Below are 18989 nucleotides of genomic sequence, written 5' to 3'. Positions count from 1 at the left end.
AACGGACCCCCCCATACACACTCATACACCCCCCCCCCCCCCCCCACATACACACTCATTCACCCCCACACACACATACACACTCATACACCCCCACATACACACACACACACACCAACAATATTACAATACCACTTACATTAATACACATACAATCCCAATGCTGCAACTCAACGGACCCCCCCCATACACACTCATACACCCCCCCAGACACATACACACTCATACACCCCTCACATACACACTCATACATCCCCCCACATATACACACTCATACACCCCCGCACACACACTCATACACCCCTCACACACACACATATACACTCATACACCCCTCACACACACACATATACACTCATACACCCCCCACACACATACTCATACACCCCCCCACACATACACTCATACACATACACCCCCCCCCACACACTCATACACCCCCCCACATACACACTCATACACCACCCCACATATACACTCATACACCCCTGTACACACACACACACTCATACACCCCTGTACACACACACACTCATACACCCCCCCACACATACACACTCATACACCCCCCCACATATATTCACTCATACATCCCCCCACACATACCCTCATACACCCCCACACATACACTCATACACCCCACCACATATACACACTCATACAGCCCCCCACATATACACCCCCCCACACACACATACACATATACACTCATACACCCCCCACATATACACATTTACACACTCATACACCCCAACAACAGAATGGTGTGGGCGTATACCAGTCCGAAAAAATAGTCAATAGAGAGAGTAGACCGCTGATTGGCCAGCTCATCCCCCTGAGGAGTATGACATCATACTCTGAGGAAATGACAAGCAATAGCAAGTCTGTTTGGGATGCAAGGTTTAGGTTTTCAAAGTGTTTTTTTCCTCCAATTTATTATTTGGCCTCAAATACGACTATAGGACGACAACAACATTCTTTGGGTATAAGTTAACATAAAATGTACTTTTAAAAGTGACGTTTTCACTGGATATTTACTTTAACATTTGTTATTGACTCTCTGTTACAGCTGATTGTTGCTGTTTGTGTATTTCAGGACACAAAAGCAAGCACAGTAGCCGGTTAAGGAAAAAGGGCCCAGACCTTAGTGAACTTCAAAGTGCCATTGATTCTATAAAGAAGACACAGGAGAACATTTACAAGTGAGGGTCGTTTAAACATGAGACATTGAGTGTGTGTGCGTGGGGTCTTTGAGTGTGTGAGGATTCAACTGTTCCCTAATTATGCATTGTGAGTTTGTGGTTGTGCATATAAATCCTGTGACTGAGCCCTCACTGACTCTGTGTGTGTGTGTGTGTGTGTGTGTGTGTGTGTGTGTGTGTGTGTGTGTGTGTGTGTGTGTGTGTGTGTGTGTGTGTGTGTGTGTGTGTGTGTGTGTGTGTGTGTGTGTGTGTGTGTGTGTGTGTGTGTGTGTGTGTGTGTGTGTGTGAGTGCGTGCGTGCGTGCGTGCGTGCGTGCGTGCGTGCGTGCGTGCGTGCGTGCGTGCGTGCGTGCGTGCGTGCGTGCGTGCGTGCGTGCGTGCGTGCGTGCGTGCGTGCGTGCGTGCGTGCGTGCGTGCGTGCGTGCGTGCGTGCGTGCGTGCGTGCGTGCGTGCGTGCGTGCGTGCGTGCGTGCGTGCGTGCGTGCGTGCGTGCGTGCGTGCGTGCGTGCGTGCGTGCGTGCCTGTGTCTGTGTCTGTGTCTGTGTCTGTGTCTGTGCGTGTGCCTACATCTCCAGGAGCATCGGTGTGCTGCGCTCCCGAACGGCAGGGGGCCAGACGACAGCAGAGGGCGGATTCCTGCAGCAGCGCGACTACGCCATCATCATCCTCCTCATCCTCCTTCAGGTCTTCATCAACTTCCTGTTCAAGTAGCAGCCGACAGACTGACAGACATATAGAGAGAGAGACAGGACTGATGGGGGGGTTTGTTCAGGCTGAGGAGGAGAAACAGTCTGGAAGTGAATGAACTACAAGAGCTCTGCCTCAAACCCCTCTCTCTCTCTCTCTCTCTCTCTCTCTCTCTCTCTCTCTCTCTCTCTCTCTCTCTCTCTCTCTCTCCATCTCTCTCTCTCCATCTCTCTCTCTCCATCTCTCTCTCTCTCTCTCTCTCTCTCTCTCTCTCTCTCTCCATCTCTCGCTCACTCTGTCTCTCTCTCGCTCTGTCTCTCCTCGCTCTGTCTCTCTCTCGCTCTGTCTCTCTCTCGCTCTGTCTCTCTCTCTCCGTCTCTCCTCTCTCTCTCTCTCTCTCGCTCTGTCTCTCTGTCTCCGCTCTGTCTCTCTCTCTCACGCTCTGTCTGTCTCTCTCTCTCTCTCTCTCTCTCCTGAGTTGACCCTGCTCCACTGTCCTCAGATGGGCCACCATTGTCGCACACACGTCTCAAAAGCAAGCATTCCTGAAAGAGGCTCCTCAGAAAAAACTGAAATTGTTTTTAATTTCTATTTATTTGTACCTGTTTAAAGATCCATGTATTTTTAAAGTGGGGGTGACACCGTCCAGGACTGAAGGGAAGTTGAGGTCAGCGTTCAGTTGACGTCATGATGTCGTCAACTGGGCCTTCGAGTAGGCGTTGACATCTGGTGGCCATTTGTAATTTTGCTAACGGACACCGCTCCTTGCATTTCACATTGCCCCCATTTCACCCGGATCCCCAACTACAGGGAACATTTTACACTGAGACTTTTGAAGAAAAATTACTTTCATTCAATTTTTTTTTTTAAAGACTGTTCATTTGTTTTGTTTGTTTGGTGTGTCCTTTGTGAGTAGAACCTCTAGTTAAAAAATATACGAGAAGGGAGAAGAACAGTTTTAAGCGGTCCAATATATGTAACGTTCTTTTGAAGCTTTGACAAGGCTCGAGTTTCCTAGCTTGAAGGTGAATAGGCAACAAAAGAAAGAGAAAGTAATTGTAATCAATCGATTTGAATCGTTCCACTGAAATTTGTGTACAAGGTCAATTGTATAAACTAGATGCTTGACATGAATTGTTGCTGTGTGGTTAACATGTACAGTAGGATGAATGTTCAGCTGACACACTTGCCCGATAGTGTGTAAACATCACTATGACTCCTAGTAGACAGTAGAGTCCCCAGTGGGGAGGCTGTTCATAGACTTTTGTACAGTAGTAACTCAACATTGTCAGCCAGTCAGAAATCAACTAGATGTAGTGAAAATCTGCCAGATGCAGTGTTTCAGGTGTAGTATAGGCCGTCAGTCCACTTCCTGTGTACATAGCTAACGGACTGACTCACTCATAGCAGCTGTGTTCTTTCCTAAAGAGACATTCTTTCACACAGACGAGACCCTCTGTGGAACAAGCCAGTCTGGCGTTATCAATACCCCATTACCTCGGTGTCTTTGTGGGCTGCCCACTCTGTGTGTGTCTGTCGTCATCGCCTCGTCACTGTCGTTCACTCATCCAAACCAGACGTTTAGAATGTGGTCACAAGAAAATAACACCAGTGCCTTCTAGAGTGGGGGGGGTGCTGGGGGTTGGGGCTGATAGGGATTGAGAGGTGAGTGGGGGGTGAGTGGGGGGGTTGGGGCTGGGGGTTTGGGGCTAATGGGGGGGATAGGGATTGAGAGGGGTGGGGCTGAGAGTTTGGGGGGTGGGTGGGTGGAGGTTTGAGGCTAATGGGTGGGGTAAGAGGTGGGACTGGGGTTTTGGGGGGGCGCTAACGGGGGTTAGGGATGGGGTGGGGATGGGGTTTTGGAGGGTGGGTGGATGTTTGGGGCTAACGGGAGGGGTAGTGATTAGAAGGGGTGGGGACAGTGAGAGAGTAGATATGGGTACAGTAGAAGTGTAAGGGGGAGCGATAGCCAGTGTTTTGGAGTGGTCGTGCCATATCAAGCCTTAGAGAAGAGTCCTGCTTGGCCCCTCCCAGCGTTGACGTGGTTACGCTGCCGTGGGAATTCTGGAAGCTGATACCTGCCACTTGGAGAGAGGAGGTTGTCTCTCTGAATCATCTCTCCGTCTATCCTCTTTCTTTCTCTCCCTCTCTCTCTCTTCACAAGGCACCAAAACCAGGGGAACGACATGTCTCCTCTTCCTTGTCATTGTTCATTGTGTTGTATTATAATGAAAATCACTTTCTGTTTTTTGTTTTCTATGTGGCACATTTTTGCTTGCTCCGTTGTTTTGTTTTTCCTTACTTTTCAGTGTTGATTTGTACAGACGATACCGCTGATATGATTCTGTTCCATGTCGTTTTGCGGTCACCCCTCGATGACTTGAGTTCATTGTCAAATTACCTTTTTTGCATCCCTAATGGCACCCTATTCCCAATATAGTGCCCTACTTTTGACCAGAGCCCTAAAATACATGTAGTGTACCATATAGAGAATAGGGTGCTATTTGGGACCTACCCCTGGTCTCTCTGTACACGGACATCCCTGGTTTCTCTGTTCCCGGACATCCCTTGTCTCTCTGTACCCGGGCATCCCTGGTCTCTCTGGTATGTATTTGTATGACAATAACACCTTCCTGAAAGTTATGTTGCCACATCCCCAAATAAAATCAAAATGACGTCTTTACTGTCTTGTCTGTATGGGGCCAATCAACTATATAACCTCTAGTCAGTGAACTATGTTGCCGGTCAGCTATAAAGACACACTTTGGTGAACTAATTTGAGGGATGATAGGTTTAAGCAATAAGGCACGGGGGGTGTGGTATATGGCCAATATAACACAGCTACGAGCTGTTCTTAAGCACGACGCAACACAGAGTGCCTGGATACAGCCCTTAGCCGTGGTATATTGGCCATATACCACAAACCCCCAAAGTACCTCATTGCTATTATAAACTGGTTACCAACGTAATTAGAGCAGTAAAATAAATGTTTTTTTTATACCCTTGGGATATGGTCTGATATACCACAGCTGTCAGCCAATCAGCATTCGGGGCTCGAACCACCCAGTTTATAATCTGTAATAGACCATGTACTGTAGTCTGTGAACCTGATGAACTAGTGTTGTGGTAACAGATCCCAACACAGACAAAACATAATGACCTATTACAACTCTAGGATCGCTGTTGGACAAAGGGTGGGAGGGAGGATGACTGAGATGTATTTAGGGTTTTTATTACTGTGTTTGTTCTGCTTCTGTTTCCTTGCTGTGTTATTTTCGCCTGGAAGCCAATTGGGATATCCATCCGCTGTAGACAGGAGTTCTGTGGAAGCTGCTAGAACACCTTTCTGGATAGCCATGTAACAGATGTCTGTCGTCACTAGAGGGCACAGTTAAAACAGCTCAGACCATTGGCATTGCCTGGCATAACCCACCTCTAGACATGTATTCATAGCCCACCTCTAGACATGTATTCATAACCCACCTCTAGACATGTATTCAGCATTGACCTCTAGACATGTATTCATCATTGACCTCTAGACATGTATTCATCATTGACCTCTAGACATGTATTCATCATTGACCTCTAGACATGTATTCATCATTGACCTCTAGACATGTATTCATCATTGACCTCTAGACATGTATTCATCATTGACATCTAGACATGTATTCATCATTGACCTCTAGACATGTATTCATCATTGACCTCTAGACATGTATTTATCATTGCGTTTGGCTGAGATGATTATAGGTCCGACACAACGTCAACAACTATTCACTCATTTTATAGTCATACTGAGAACATGGTCTCTTTTACAGATAAGACCTGAATTACAGAAATTACAGAAAATACACACATCAATATAAATACATAATGCAAGTAGAAAAACAACATGGTGATAAAAAAACAAACAGTCATAAGATTCTTTGACGTGCATATCAACACGTGTAGTAGCAGGTACTTCCTTTAACTTGCTTTGGGTGCCAGATGGGAAGGGTTGCACTTTTGGGACTATTCCGTTGGTTCCGTTGCACCAGGCAAGCTCAATGAAGTGCAACGTAAGTATATGAAAGATAACAAATATATTTAAACTTTGGTCTGTACACACACACATGGTCCCCATCTAGCATGAAGTTAAGAGCCCGGTGGCTAGCTCCCATTCCAGCATCTGGCTGGCCATGTCCCAATAACATACACTAGCTTCCTGTCTTCATTTTCATCTTTCCTTCACAAACACTAATGACTTGACCTGCCAGGTGTCAGCACTATGGTGAAACCCTATAGACCCTTCACCTCTCGGCTGTGGTGAAGGCAAAGACACCAGAAAAGGAAGCCACTTCAGGGGTATTAGGACCAGTGGCGACCCGTCATTCAGGGCAGGTGGGGTTTTTGAGCCCCACCTGTTAAGCTAAAAATTATTTTGTTGTGCCTGTTTCGCATGTTATTTTGGCATTAATTCATGTCACATATCAGTTCGCAAACAATGTAAAAGAAAAAAGAAACTGTAGTACAAACATGCTCTCTCTTGAGTAAGGCAGCTCCGAAATGCAGGTGTTTCAGCCTAGCGCAGTGCTTTCTGTGGTGGAGGGACAGCCAGCGGAATAGGCGTTGGTAATCTTCTCTAGTGGCGCCGTGATTGGCTCAGTGTTCTGTCACTCATGGGGACACTACGTCACCGCAGAATCGTTAAAGAGAGAGCCAAGCAGTTCAAGTCCCCTTGGGTGCTGCCATAGATTTATATTAGAAGTGCCCATCCAAGAAGGGTCAAGGTCATTGGCCACAGATAAAATGTCAAATAATGTTATATCTACCGCAGCTTTGATTGGACTGATGTTACTTTCAAAATCTTAGCTAGCAAGCTAGACAAGCAGTCATCATGAATCACGTCGACAATCTACTAGCAAATCCTTTTCAACCCTTGTCATATAAAGATAAATTATAGATAAAGGTATCGGTGCTCATCAGCCATTGGACATAAACATTACTCAACAAGTCGGAAATCGCAAATTCAACAATGAGTGGTTTGGAAGGAATCAGTGGCTAACTACAAGTGTTGCAAAGCAATCACCATTTTGCTTCCCCTGCCTGCTATTCAGTGTAGAGAGTGTGTGGTCCAAGTCTGGGTTTAAGGAGTTGAAACATCTGTATGGAATTTTATTTTTTCCAAGCTTGAAAGGGTAAACAATGTAGAAAATAGTAAAAAATAAAGAAAAACCCTTGAATGAGTAGGTGTGTCCTAACTTTTGACCACTCATTCATCATAGTTTGCTTTGGGCCGTTCTAAGCAGCGTACGATCCCCCGTCGTTTAACCACCATTGACCCATACCCTAAAAAGCCTATTCGCTCAAACGCGCCACCTCGAAGCCTCGGCAGGGTGACTTAAGGCTCCAGTGACAGATTAGGCAGGCTGCGATGATGGGTGAATCCCAAATGGAACGCTATGTCCTATACAGTGCACTACTTCGGGAATATGGTGCCATTTGGGACACAGCAGATGACTCACAAAGGCCCAACCGATCTGTGGCTAAGGCTAATGATGGATGCATGCTGATAGAGCACTGAGTGGCGGTAGGGCTCAGAGCTATGCCCACTGAATTATGCAGTAATCAAATTCAAACGGGGGTAACTGATGCTGCTGCTGCTGCCGCTTAAGCTTTTAGCTTCCCTTTAGCATATGCTGGGTCATTTGAGGAAGTAGTTTTCATTCGTTTGGGAAGGCTGTCCTTTTCAGTCTCAGCTATAATGCCTGTGATATTTTCCAAATGAGGGAATATTATCGATAATGGACTGGTGCACCGTGCACGTTTCTACTGTTTCTGTGCACGTTTCTACTGTCTCCGTGCACGTTTCTACTGTCTCCGTGCACGTTTCTACTGTCTCCGTGTACATTTAGGCTTTTATTTGACTGAGGAAAGGCTCCCAGACTGAGGCTCTGCCTGCGCCCAACGTCTGACCCATCTGGAAAATGGGCCAGACGTTGGTGTGATCATTTCAGATGGAGGCTGAAGCCTGGCACAGCCACACCTGCACTACACTCAAGTTACGGGCTCTCTTCTCACTCTTCCACTAAAATGGCTGCCGGTTCTTTGTGGTGTACCAGGGTTCTGATTCCACACTGACTCTCTGGGGCGTCGTGGGTTTGGGGAAGAGAATTAAGGAGCCGATCATATTGTCTTCCACTGCTGTACTGCCTGTGTCAGTTTCACGCTGATCACAAGTGGTAATAAGAACCTGCCCCTAAATGCTGATCTTGGGTCACTTTTGCATTTCCCCCACTAATGTTTAATGTTATGATTGGGATAGGGGAAGCTGATCCTAGGTCTGTACCTAGAGGAACCTTCACCCGGAGTGTTGAGAATATATGCAATGCCCGGCAGCACCAGACTACCCTGGAAGTGGACTGGACCCGTGTCATGTCTAACGTGTCTCGATGAAGATTACATGGACAGAGGAGACCTGATCCTAGTTCAGCACTCATACTCTACAACCTCTGATTTGGAAGTGCCAAGCATCCCCTCTCTTAATTTAAGGGGTGACCTGATTGGTTATCGGAGTGCCAAGGGTCCCTGGAGGCTGTCCATAATTCCAACCTGGATATTATGTGAAGATGTATAATATGAACACCTGAGGTAGAGTTAGTGGATGCTGGACGGATGCAATTTACTGTATGTGGGCTGAGGTCAAAGGTAGTTCACTATTGTGAATAGGGTACAATTTGGAATGCCACCACAGGGTGTCAGTCAGTCCCTCAGTCTGGGTGAGGTGGCGTTCCGCTGAGGCCAGAGCTTGATGCTGCCACGGTGTGTCAGTCAGTCCCTCAGTCTGGGTGAGGTGGCGTTCCGCTGAGGCCAGAGCTTGAACAGCTGGACCTCTATATTATGTCTTAATCCTTCTGTCTGCTGATGCATGCTGGGAGGCCAGCGCCCACAGACCGAGGGCTCAGCGTCCTCCTCCCACCTGTCACAAACACACACACACACACACACATCTCCCCTGGTTAAGAGAAGAAAGAGACCACCAAGGGAGTGATTCTAATTGGCTATACCTTCATCCCTGTAGAATGGTTCATATCTTCCCACCATGTGACTTTGGTATTTTGGTGTCTGAGCTTCAACACAAGGTTTGGGTGTGCTTGTCCCTTCTAACACATTCCCATGATATGTAAGAGTTGGTTATATTGCTGAAGTCTGTTGCTCTTTTGTTTTAGTATAAGAAGTGTTTGTTCAACTAGAAGAAGAATCATCATCATAGGGGTGAATGAATTAAGGTTAGAGTTAGATTAGGAACGAGGGTTAGGGGTTGAGTTTAGGTACGGTTTCAGTTGGGTTAAACGGGCAATCTGCAGTTGCTACACATATTAATGATATGTACCCATTGATTATTGAAGCACATAACTTAGAAATGCCTCATTAGCTTAGTTCAAAATAGCAGGTGCTGCCTCTTTAGTATAACAGGTGCTGCCTTTTTAGGAGGTGCTGCATCTTTAGTATAGCAGGTGCTGCCTTCTTTAGCAGGTGCTGCCTTCTTTAGCATAGCAGGTGCTGCCTCTTTAGTATAACAGGTGTTGCCTCTTTAGTGTAGCAGGTGCTGCCTCTAGTATAACAGGTGCTGCTTCTTTAGTATAGCAGGTGCTGCCTCTTTAGTATAGCAGGTGCTGCCTTTTTAGTATACTGTAGAAGGTGCTGCTTCTTTAGTTTAGCAGGTGCTGCCGCTTTAGTATAGCAGGTGCTGCCTCTTTAGCAGGTGCTGCCTCTTTAGCAGGTGCTGCCTCTTTAGCAGGTGCTGCCTCTTTAGTATAGCAGGTGCTGCCTCTAGTATACTGTAGCAGGTGCTGCCTCTTTAGTATACTGTAGCAGGTGCTGCCTCTTTAGTATACTGTAGCAGGTGCTGCCTCTTTAGTATAGCAGGTGCTGCCTCTTTAGTATAGCAGGTGCTGCCTCTTTAGTATAGCAGGTGCTGCCTCTTTAGTATAACAGGTGCTGCCTCTTTAGTATAGCAGGTGCTGCCTCTTTAGTATAGCAGGTGCTGCCTCTTTAGCAGGTGGTGCTGCCTCTTTAGCAGGTGCTGCTGCCTCTTTAGTATAGCAGGTGCTGCCTCTTTAGTATAGCAGGTGCTGCCTCTTTTTAGTATACTGTAGCAGGTGCTGCCTCTTTAGTATAACAGGTGCTGCCCCTTTAGTATAGCAGGTGCTGCCTCTTTAGTATAGCAGGTGCTGCCTCTTTAGTATAGCAGGTGCTGCCTCTTTAGTATAGCAGGTGTTACCTCTTTAGCAGCTGCTGCCTCTTTAGGAGGTGCTGCCTCTTTAGTATAGCAGGTGCTGCCTTAGCAGGTGCTGCCTCTTTAGTATAGCAGGTGCTGCCTTTTTAGTATACTGTAGCAGGTGCTGCCTCTTTAGTATACTGTAGCAGGTGCTGCCTCTAGTATAGCAGGTGCTGCCTCTTTAGTATACTGTAGCAGGTGTTGCCTCTAGTATAACAGGTGTTGCCTCCAGTATAACAGGAGCTGCCTCTTTAGTATAGCAGGAGCTGCCTCTTTAGTATAGCAGGAGCTGCCTCTTTTTAGTATACTGTAGCAGGTGCTGCCTCTTTAGTATAACAGGTGCTGCCCCTTTAGTATAGCAGGTGCTGCCTCTTTAGTATAGTAGGTGCTGCCTCTTTAGTATAGCAGGTGCTGCCTCTTTAGTATAGCAGGTGCTGCCTCTTTAGTATAGCAGGTGCTGCCTCTTTCGTTTTGCAGGTGCTGCCTCTTTAGCAGGTGCTGCCTCTTTAGTATACTGTAGCAGGTGCTGCCTCTTTAGTATACTGTAGCAGGTGCTGCCCCTTTAGTATAGCAGGTGTTGCCTCTTTAGTATAGCAGGTGCTGCCTCTTTAGTATAACAGGTGTTGCCTCTTTAGTATAACAGGTGTTGCCTCTTTAGTATAACAGGTGTTGCCTCTTTAGTATAGCAGGTGTTGCCTCTTTGGTATAGCAGGTGTTGCCTCTAGTATAGCAGGTGCTGCCTCTTTAGTATAGCAGGTGCTGCCTCTTTAGTGTAACAGGTGCCGCCTATTTAGTATACTGTAGCAGGTGCTGCTTCTTAAGTATAGCAGGTGCTGCCTCTTTAGTATAGCAGGTGCTGCCTCTTTAGTATAGCAGGTGCTGCCTCTTTAGTATAACAGGTGCGCCTATTTAGTATACTGTAGCAGGTGCTGCTTCTTAAGTATAGCAGGTGCTGCCTCTTTAGTATAGCAGGTGCTGCCTCTTTAGTATAGCAGGTGCAGCCTCTTTAGTATAGCAGGAGCTGCCTCTTTAGTATAGCAGGTGCCACCTATTTAGTATACTGTATTAGGTGCTGCTTCTTAAGTATAGCAGGTGCTGCCTCTTTAGTGTAGCAGGTGCTGCCTCTTTAGTATAACATGTGCTGCCTCTTTAGTATAACAGGTGCTGCCTCTTTAATAGGCGCTGCCTCTTTAGTATAGCAGGTGCTGCCTCTACTATACTGTAGCAGGTGCTGCCTCTAGTATAGCAGGTGCTGCCTCTTTAGTATAGCAGGTGCTACCTCTTTAGTAGAGCAGGTGCTGTCTTTTTAGAAGGTGCTGCCTCTTTAGTATAGCAGGTGCTGCCTTAGCAGGTGCTGCGTCTTTAGTATAGCAGGTGCTGCCTTTTTAGTATACTGTAGCAGGTGCTGCCTCTTTAGTATACTGTAGCAGGTGCTGCCTCTAGTATAGCAGGTGCTGCCTCTTTAGTATACTGTAACAGGTGTTGCCTCTAGTATAACAGGAGCTGCCTCTTTAGTATAGCAGGAGCTGCCTCTTTAGTATAGCAGGAGTTGCCTCTTTAGTATAGCAGGAGCTGCCTCTTTAGTATAGCAGGAGCTGCCTCTTTAGTATAGCAGGAGCTGCCTCTTTAGTATAGCAGGAGCTGCCTCTTTAGTATAGCAGGAGCTGCCTCTTTAGTATAGCAGGTGCTGCCTCTTTAGTATAGCAGGTGCTTCCTCTTTAGTATAGCAGGTGCTGCCTCTTTAGTATAGCAGGAGCTGCCTCTTTAGTATACCAGGTGCTGCCTCTTTAGTATAGCAGGTGCTGCCTCTTTAGTATAGCAGGTGCTGCCTCTTTAGTATAGCAGGAGCTGCCTCTTTAGTATAGCAGGAGCTGCCTCTTTAGTATAGCAGGTGCTGCCTCTTTAGTATAGCAGGTGCTGCCTCTTTAGCAGGTGCTGCCTCTTTAGTATAGCAGGTGCTGCCTCTTTAGTATAACAGGTGCCGCCTATTTAGTATAGCAGGTGCTGCCTCTTTAGTATAGCAGGTGCTGCCTCTTTAGTATAGCAGGAGCTGCCTCTTTAGTTTAGCAGGTGTTGCCTCTTTAGTATAGCAGGTGCTGCCTCTTTAGTATAACAGGTGTTGCCTCTTTAGTATAACTGGTGTTGCCTCTTTAGTATAACAGGTGTTGCCTCTTTAGTATAGCAGGTGTTGCCTCTTTGGTATAGCAGGTGTTGCCTCTAGTATAGCAGGGGCTGCCTCTTTAGTATAGCAGGTGCTGCCTCTTTAGTATAACTGGTGTTGCCTCTTTAGTATAACAGGTGTTGCCTCTTTAGTATAGCAGGTGTTGCCTCTTGGGTATAGCAGGTGTTGCCTCTAGTATAGCAGGTGCTGCCTCTTTAGTATAGCAGGTGCTGCCTCTTTAGTATAGCAGGTGCTGCCTCTTTAGTGTAACAGGTGCCGCCTATTTAGTATACTGTAGCAGGTGCTGCTTCTTAAGTATAGCAGGTGCTGCCTCTTTAGTATAGCAGGTGCTGCCTCTTTAGTATAGCAGGTGCTGCCTCTTTAGTATAGCAGGAGCTGCCTCTTTAGTATAGCAGGTGCCACCTATTTAGTATACTGTAGCAGGTGCTGCTTCTTAAGTATAGCAGGTGCTGCCTCTTTAGTGTAGCAGGTGCTGCCTCTTTAGTATAACATGTGCTGCCTCTTTAGTATAACAGGTGCTGCCTCTTTAATAGGCGCTGCCTCTTTAGTATAGCAGGTGCTGCCTCTTTACTATACTGTAGCAGGTGCTGCCTCTAGTATAGCAGGTGCTGCCTCTTTAGTATAGCAGGTGCTACCTCTTTAGTAGAGCAGGTGCTGCCTTTTTAGAAGGTGCTGCCTCTTTATTATTGCAGGTGCTGCCTTAGCAGGTGCTGCCTTTTTAGTATACTGTAGCAGGTGCTGCCTCTTTAGTATACTGTAGCAGGTGCTGCCTCTAGTATAGCAGGTGCTGCCTCTTTAGTATACTGTAACAGGTGTTGCCTCTAGTATAACAGGAGCTGCCTCTTTAGTATAGCAGGAGCTGCCTCTTTAGTATAGCAGGAGCTGCCTCTTTAGTATAGCAAGTGCCGCCTCTTTAGTATAGCAGGTGCTTCCTCTTTAGTATAGCAGGTGCTGCCTTTTTAGTATAGCAGGAGCTGCCTCTTTAGTATACCAGGTGCTGCCTCTTTAGTATAGCAGGTGCTGCCTCTTTAGTATAGCAGGTGCTGCCTCTTTAGTATAGCAGGAGCTGCCTCTTTAGTATAGCAGGAGCTGCCTCTTTAGTATAGCAGGTGCTGCCTCTTTAGTATAGCAGGAGCTGCCTCTTTAGTATAGCAGGAGCTGCCTCTTTAGTATAGCAGGTGCTGCCTCTTTAGTATAGCAGGTGCTGCCTCTTTGGTATAGCAGGTGCTGCCTCTTTAGCAGGTGCTGCCTCTTTAGTATAGCAGGTGCTGCCTCTTTAGAATAACAGGTGCCGCCTCTTTAGTATAGCAGGAGCTGCCTCTTTAGTATAGCAGGAGCTGCCTCTTTAGTATAGCAGGTGCTGCCTCTTTAGTATAGCAGGTGCTGCCTCTTTGGTATAGCAGGTGCTGCCTCTTTAGCAGGTGCTGCCTCTTTAGTATAGCAGGTGCTGCCTCTTTAGAATAACAGGTGCCGCCTATTTAGTATAGCAGGTGCTGCCTCTTTAGTATAGCAGGTGCTGCCTCTTTAGTATAGCAGGTGCTGCCTCTTTAGTATAGCAGGTGCTGCCTCTTTAGTGTAGCAGGTGCTGCATCTTTACTGTACCAGGTGCTGCCTCTTTAGTATAGCAGGTGCTGCCTTTTTAGAAGGTGCTGCCTCTTTAGTATACTGTAGCAGGTGCTGCCTCTTTAGTATACTGTAGCAGGTGCTGCCTCTTTAGTATAGCAGGTGCTGCCTCTTTAGTATAGCAGGTGCTGCCTCTTTAGTATAGCAGATGCTGCCTCTTTAGTATAGCAGGTGCTGCCTTTTTAGTATACTGTAGCAGGTGCTGCCTCTAGTATAGCAGGTGCTGCCTCTTTAGTATACTGTAGCAGGGGTTGCCTCTAGTATAACAGGTGTTGCCTCTAGTATAGCAGGAGCTGCCTCTTTAGTATAGCAGGAGCTGCCTCTTTTTAGTATACTGTAGCAGGTGCTGCCTCTTTAGTATAACAGGTGCTGCCCCTTTAGTATAGCAGGTGCTGCCCCTTTAGTATAGTAGGTGCTGCCTCTTTAGTATAGCAGGTGCTGCCTCTTTAGTATAGCAGGTGCTGCCTCTTTAGTATAGCAGGTGCTGCCTCTTTCGTTTTGCAGGTGCTGCCTCTTTAGCAGGTGCTGCCTCTTTAGTATACTGTAGCAGGTGCTGCCTCTTTAGTATACTGTAGCCGGTGCTGCCTCTTTAGTATAGCAGGTGCTGCCTCTTTAGTATAGCAGGTGCTGCCTCTTTAGTATAGCAGGTGCTGCCTCTTTAGTATAACAGGTGCTGCCTCTTTAGTATAGCAGGTGCTGCCTCTTTAGTATAACAGGTGCTGCCTCTTTAGTATAGCAGGTGCTATCTCTTTAGTATAGCAGGTGCTGCCTCTTTAGTATAGCAGGTGCTGCCTCTTTAGCAGGTGCTGCTGCCTCTTTAGTATAGCAGGTGCTGCCTCTTTTTAGTATACTGTAGCAGGTGCTGCCTCTTTAGTATAACAGGTGCTGCCCCTTTAGTATAGCAGGTGCTGCCTCTTTAGTATAGCAGGTGCTGCCTCTTTAGTATAGCAGGTGCTGCCTCTTTAGTATAGCAGGTGTTACCTCTTTAGCAGCTGCTGCCTCTTTAGGAGGTACTGCCTCTTTAGTATAGCAGGTGCTGCCTTTTTAGTATACTGTAGCAGGTGCTGCCTCTTTAGTATACTGTAGCAGTTGTTGCCTCTAGTATAACAGGTGTTGCCTCTAGTATAACAGGAGCTGCCTCTTTAGTATAGCAGGAGCTGCCTCTTTAGTATAGCAGGAGCTGCCTCTTTTTAGTATACTGTAGCAGGTGCTGCCTCTTTAGTATAACAGGTGCTGCCCCTTTAGTATAGCAGGTGCTGCCCCTTTAGTATAGTAGGTGCTGCCTCTTTAGTATAGCAGGTGCTGCCTCTTTAGTATAGCAGGTGCTGCCTTAGCAGGTGCTGCCTCTTTAGTATAGCAGGTGCTGCCTTTTTAGTATACTGTAGCAGGTGCTGCCTCTTTAGTATACTGTAGCAGGTGCTGCCTCTAGTATAGCAGGTGCTGCCTCTTTAGTATACTGTAGCAGGTGTTGCCTCTAGTATAACAGGTGTTGCCTCCAGTATAACAGGAGCTGCCTCTTTAGTATAGCAGGAGCTGCCTCTTTAGTATAGCAGGAGCTGCCTCTTTTTAGTATACTGTAGCAGGTGCTGCCTCTTTAGTATAACAGGTGCTGCCCCTTTAGTATAGCAGGTGCTGCCTCTTTAGTATAGTAGGTGCTGCCTCTTTAGTATAGCAGGTGCTGCCTCTTTAGTATAGCAGGTGCTGCCTCTTTAGTATAGCAGGTGCTGCCTCTTTCGTTTTGCAGGTGCTGCCTCTTTAGCAGGTGCTGCCTCTTTAGTATACTGTAGCAGGTGCTGCCTCTTTAGTATACTGTAGCAGGTGCTGCCCCTTTAGTATAGCAGGTGTTGCCTCTTTAGTATAGCAGGTGCTGCCTCTTTAGTATAACAGGTGTTGCCTCTTTAGTATAACAGGTGTTGCCTCTTTAGTATAACAGGTGTTGCCTCTTTAGTATAGCAGGTGTTGCCTCTTTGGTATAGCAGGTGTTGCCTCTAGTATAGCAGGTGCTGCCTCTTTAGTATAGCAGGTGCTGCCTCTTTAGTGTAACAGGTGCCGCCTATTTAGTATACTGTAGCAGGTGCTGCTTCTTAAGTATAGCAGGTGCTGCCTCTTTAGTATAGCAGGTGCTGCCTCTTTAGTATAGCAGGTGCTGCCTCTTTAGTATAACAGGTGCGCCTATTTAGTATACTGTAGCAGGTGCTGCTTCTTAAGTATAGCAGGTGCTGCCTCTTTAGTATAGCAGGTGCTGCCTCTTTAGTATAGCAGGTGCAGCCTCTTTAGTATAGCAGGAGCTGCCTCTTTAGTATAGCAGGTGCCACCTATTTAGTATACTGTATTAGGTGCTGCTTCTTAAGTATAGCAGGTGCTGCCTCTTTAGTGTAGCAGGTGCTGCCTCTTTAGTATAACATGTGCTGCCTCTTTAGTATAACAGGTGCTGCCTCTTTAATAGGCGCTGCCTCTTTAGTATAGCAGGTGCTGCCTCTACTATACTGTAGCAGGTGCTGCCTCTAGTATAGCAGGTGCTGCCTCTTTAGTATAGCAGGTGCTACCTCTTTAGTAGAGCAGGTGCTGTCTTTTTAGAAGGTGCTGCCTCTTTAGTATAGCAGGTGCTGCCTTAGCAGGTGCTGCGTCTTTAGTATAGCAGGTGCTGCCTTTTTAGTATACTGTAGCAGGTGCTGCCTCTTTAGTATACTGTAGCAGGTGCTGCCTCTAGTATAGCAGGTGCTGCCTCTTTAGTATACTGTAACAGGTGTTGCCTCTAGTATAACAGGAGCTGCCTCTTTAGTATAGCAGGAGCTGCCTCTTTAGTATAGCAGGAGTTGCCTCTTTAGTATAGCAGGAGCTGCCTCTTTAGTATAGCAGGAGCTGCCTCTTTAGTATAGCAGGAGCTGCCTCTTTAGTATAGCAGGAGCTGCCTCTTTAGTATAGCAGGAGCTGCCTCTTTAGTATAGCAGGTGCTGCCTCTTTAGTATAGCAGGTGCTTCCTCTTTAGTATAGCAGGTGCTGCCTCTTTAGTATAGCAGGAGCTGCCTCTTTAGTATACCAGGTGCTGCCTCTTTAGTATAGCAGGTGCTGCCTCTTTAGTATAGCAGGTGCTGCCTCTTTAGTATAGCAGGAGCTGCCTCTTTAGTATAGCAGGAGCTGCCTCTTTAGTATAGCAGGTGCTGCCTCTTTAGTATAGCAGGTGCTGCCTCTTTAGCAGGTGCTGCCTCTTTAGTATAGCAGGTGCTGCCTCTTTAGTATAACAGGTGCCGCCTATTTAGTATAGCAGGTGCTGCCTCTTTAGTATAGCAGGTGCTGCCTCTTTAGTATAGCAGGAGCTGCCTCTTTAGTTTAGCAGGTGTTGCCTCTTTAGTATAGCAGGTGCTGCCTCTTTAGTATAACAGGTGTTGCCTCTTTAGTATAACTGGTGTTGCCTCTTTAGTATAACAGGTGTTGCCTCTTTAGTATAGCAGGTGTTGCCTCTTTGGTATAGCAGGTGTTGCCTCTAGTATAGCAGGGGCTGCCTCTTTAGTATAGCAGGTGCTGCCTCTTTAGTATAACTGGTGTTGCCTCTTTAGTATAACAGGTGTTGCCTCTTTAGTATAGCAGGTGTTGCCTCTTGGGTATAGCAGGTGTTGCCTCTAGTATAGCAGGTGCTGCCTCTTTAGTATAGCAGGTGCTGCCTCTTTAGTATAGCAGGTGCTGCCTCTTTAGTGTAACAGGTGCCGCCTATTTAGTATACTGTAGCAGGTGCTGCTTCTTAAGTATAGCAGGTGCTGCCTCTTTAGTATAGCAGGTGCTGCCTCTTTAGTATAGCAGGTGCTGCCTCTTTAGTATAGCAGGAGCTGCCTCTTTAGTATAGCAGGTGCCACCTATTTAGTATACTGTAGCAGGTGCTGCTTCTTAAGTATAGCAGGTGCTGCCTCTTTAGTGTAGCAGGTGCTGCCTCTTTAGTATAACATGTGCTGCCTCTTTAGTATAACAGGTGCTGCCTCTTTAATAGGCGCTGCCTCTTTAGTATAGCAGGTGCTGCCTCTTTACTATACTGTAGCAGGTGCTGCCTCTAGTATAGCAGGTGCTGCCTCTTTAGTATAGCAGGTGCTACCTCTTTAGTAGAGCAGGTGCTGCCTTTTTAGAAGGTGCTGCCTCTTTATTATTGCAGGTGCTGCCTTAGCAGGTGCTGCCTTTTTAGTATACTGTAGCAGGTGCTGCCTCTTTAGTATACTGTAGCAGGTGCTGCCTCTAGTATAGCAGGTGCTGCCTCTTTAGTATACTGTAACAGGTGTTGCCTCTAGTATAACAGGAGCTGCCTCTTTAGTATAGCAGGAGCTGCCTCTTTAGTATAGCAGGAGCTGCCTCTTTAGTATAGCAGGAGTTGCCTCTTTAGTATAGCAGGAGCTGCCTCTTTAGTATAGCAGGAGCTGCCTCTTTAGTATAGCAGGAGCTGCCTCTTTAGTATAGCAGGAGCTGCCTCTTTAGTATAGCAGGAGCTGCCTCTTTAGTATAGCAAGTGCCGCCTCTTTAGTATAGCAGGTGCTTCCTCTTTAGTATAGCAGGTGCTGCCTTTTTAGTATAGCAGGAGCTGCCTCTTTAGTATACCAGGTGCTGCCTCTTTAGTATAGCAGGTGCTGCCTCTTTAGTATAGCAGGTGCTGCCTCTTTAGTATAGCAGGAGCTGCCTCTTTAGTATAGCAGGAGCTGCCTCTTTAGTATAGCAGGTGCTGCCTCTTTAGTATAGCAGGTGCTGCCTCTTTGGTATAGCAGGTGCTGCCTCTTTAGCAGGTGCTGCCTCTTTAGTATAGCAGGTGCTGCCTCTTTAGAATAACAGGTGCCGCCTATTTAGTATAGCAGGTGCTGCCTCTTTAGTATAGCAGGTGCTGCCTCTTTAGTATAGCAGGTGCTGCCTCTTTAGTATAGCAGGTGCTGCCTCTTTAGTGTAGCAGGTGCTGCATCTTTACTGTACCAGGTGCTGCCTCTTTAGTATAGCAGGTGCTGCCTTTTTAGAAGGTGCTGCCTCTTTAGTATACTGTAGCAGGTGCTGCCTCTTTAGTATAC

The 18989-nt window shown here is 46.8% G+C and overlaps 1 protein-coding gene across 6 annotated transcripts in view; it reads left to right on the top strand.

The window, feature by feature from the left end:
• The window catches only part of LOC106609746 (oxysterol binding protein-like 8), a 245883-nt gene extending 243707 nt beyond the window's left edge, over positions 1–2176 (top strand). For 4 of the 6 annotated variants that reach the window (XM_045700096.2, XM_045700098.2, XM_045700099.2 and 1 more), the window contains 2 exons: positions 1097–1202; positions 1777–2175. In XM_045700096.2, the coding sequence (XP_045556052.1) occupies positions 1097–1202; positions 1777–1912 (242 nt within the window). In that variant the 3' untranslated portion in view covers positions 1913–2175. Of the gene's footprint in view, positions 1–1096; positions 1203–1776 lie in introns of all 6 variants that reach the window. The other 2 variants (XM_045700100.2, XM_045700101.2) reach the window with 1 other exon arrangement.
• Positions 2177–18989: the final 16813 nt, after the last annotated feature.

Source organism: Salmo salar, chromosome 17, assembly GCF_965601325.2.
Source record: "Salmo salar chromosome 17, fSalSal1, whole genome shotgun sequence".
Classification (NCBI taxonomy): domain Eukaryota; kingdom Metazoa; phylum Chordata; class Actinopteri; order Salmoniformes; family Salmonidae; genus Salmo; species Salmo salar.
Note: the sequence above shows the minus strand (reverse complement) of the source record. Positions and strands in the feature narration are given on the sequence as shown.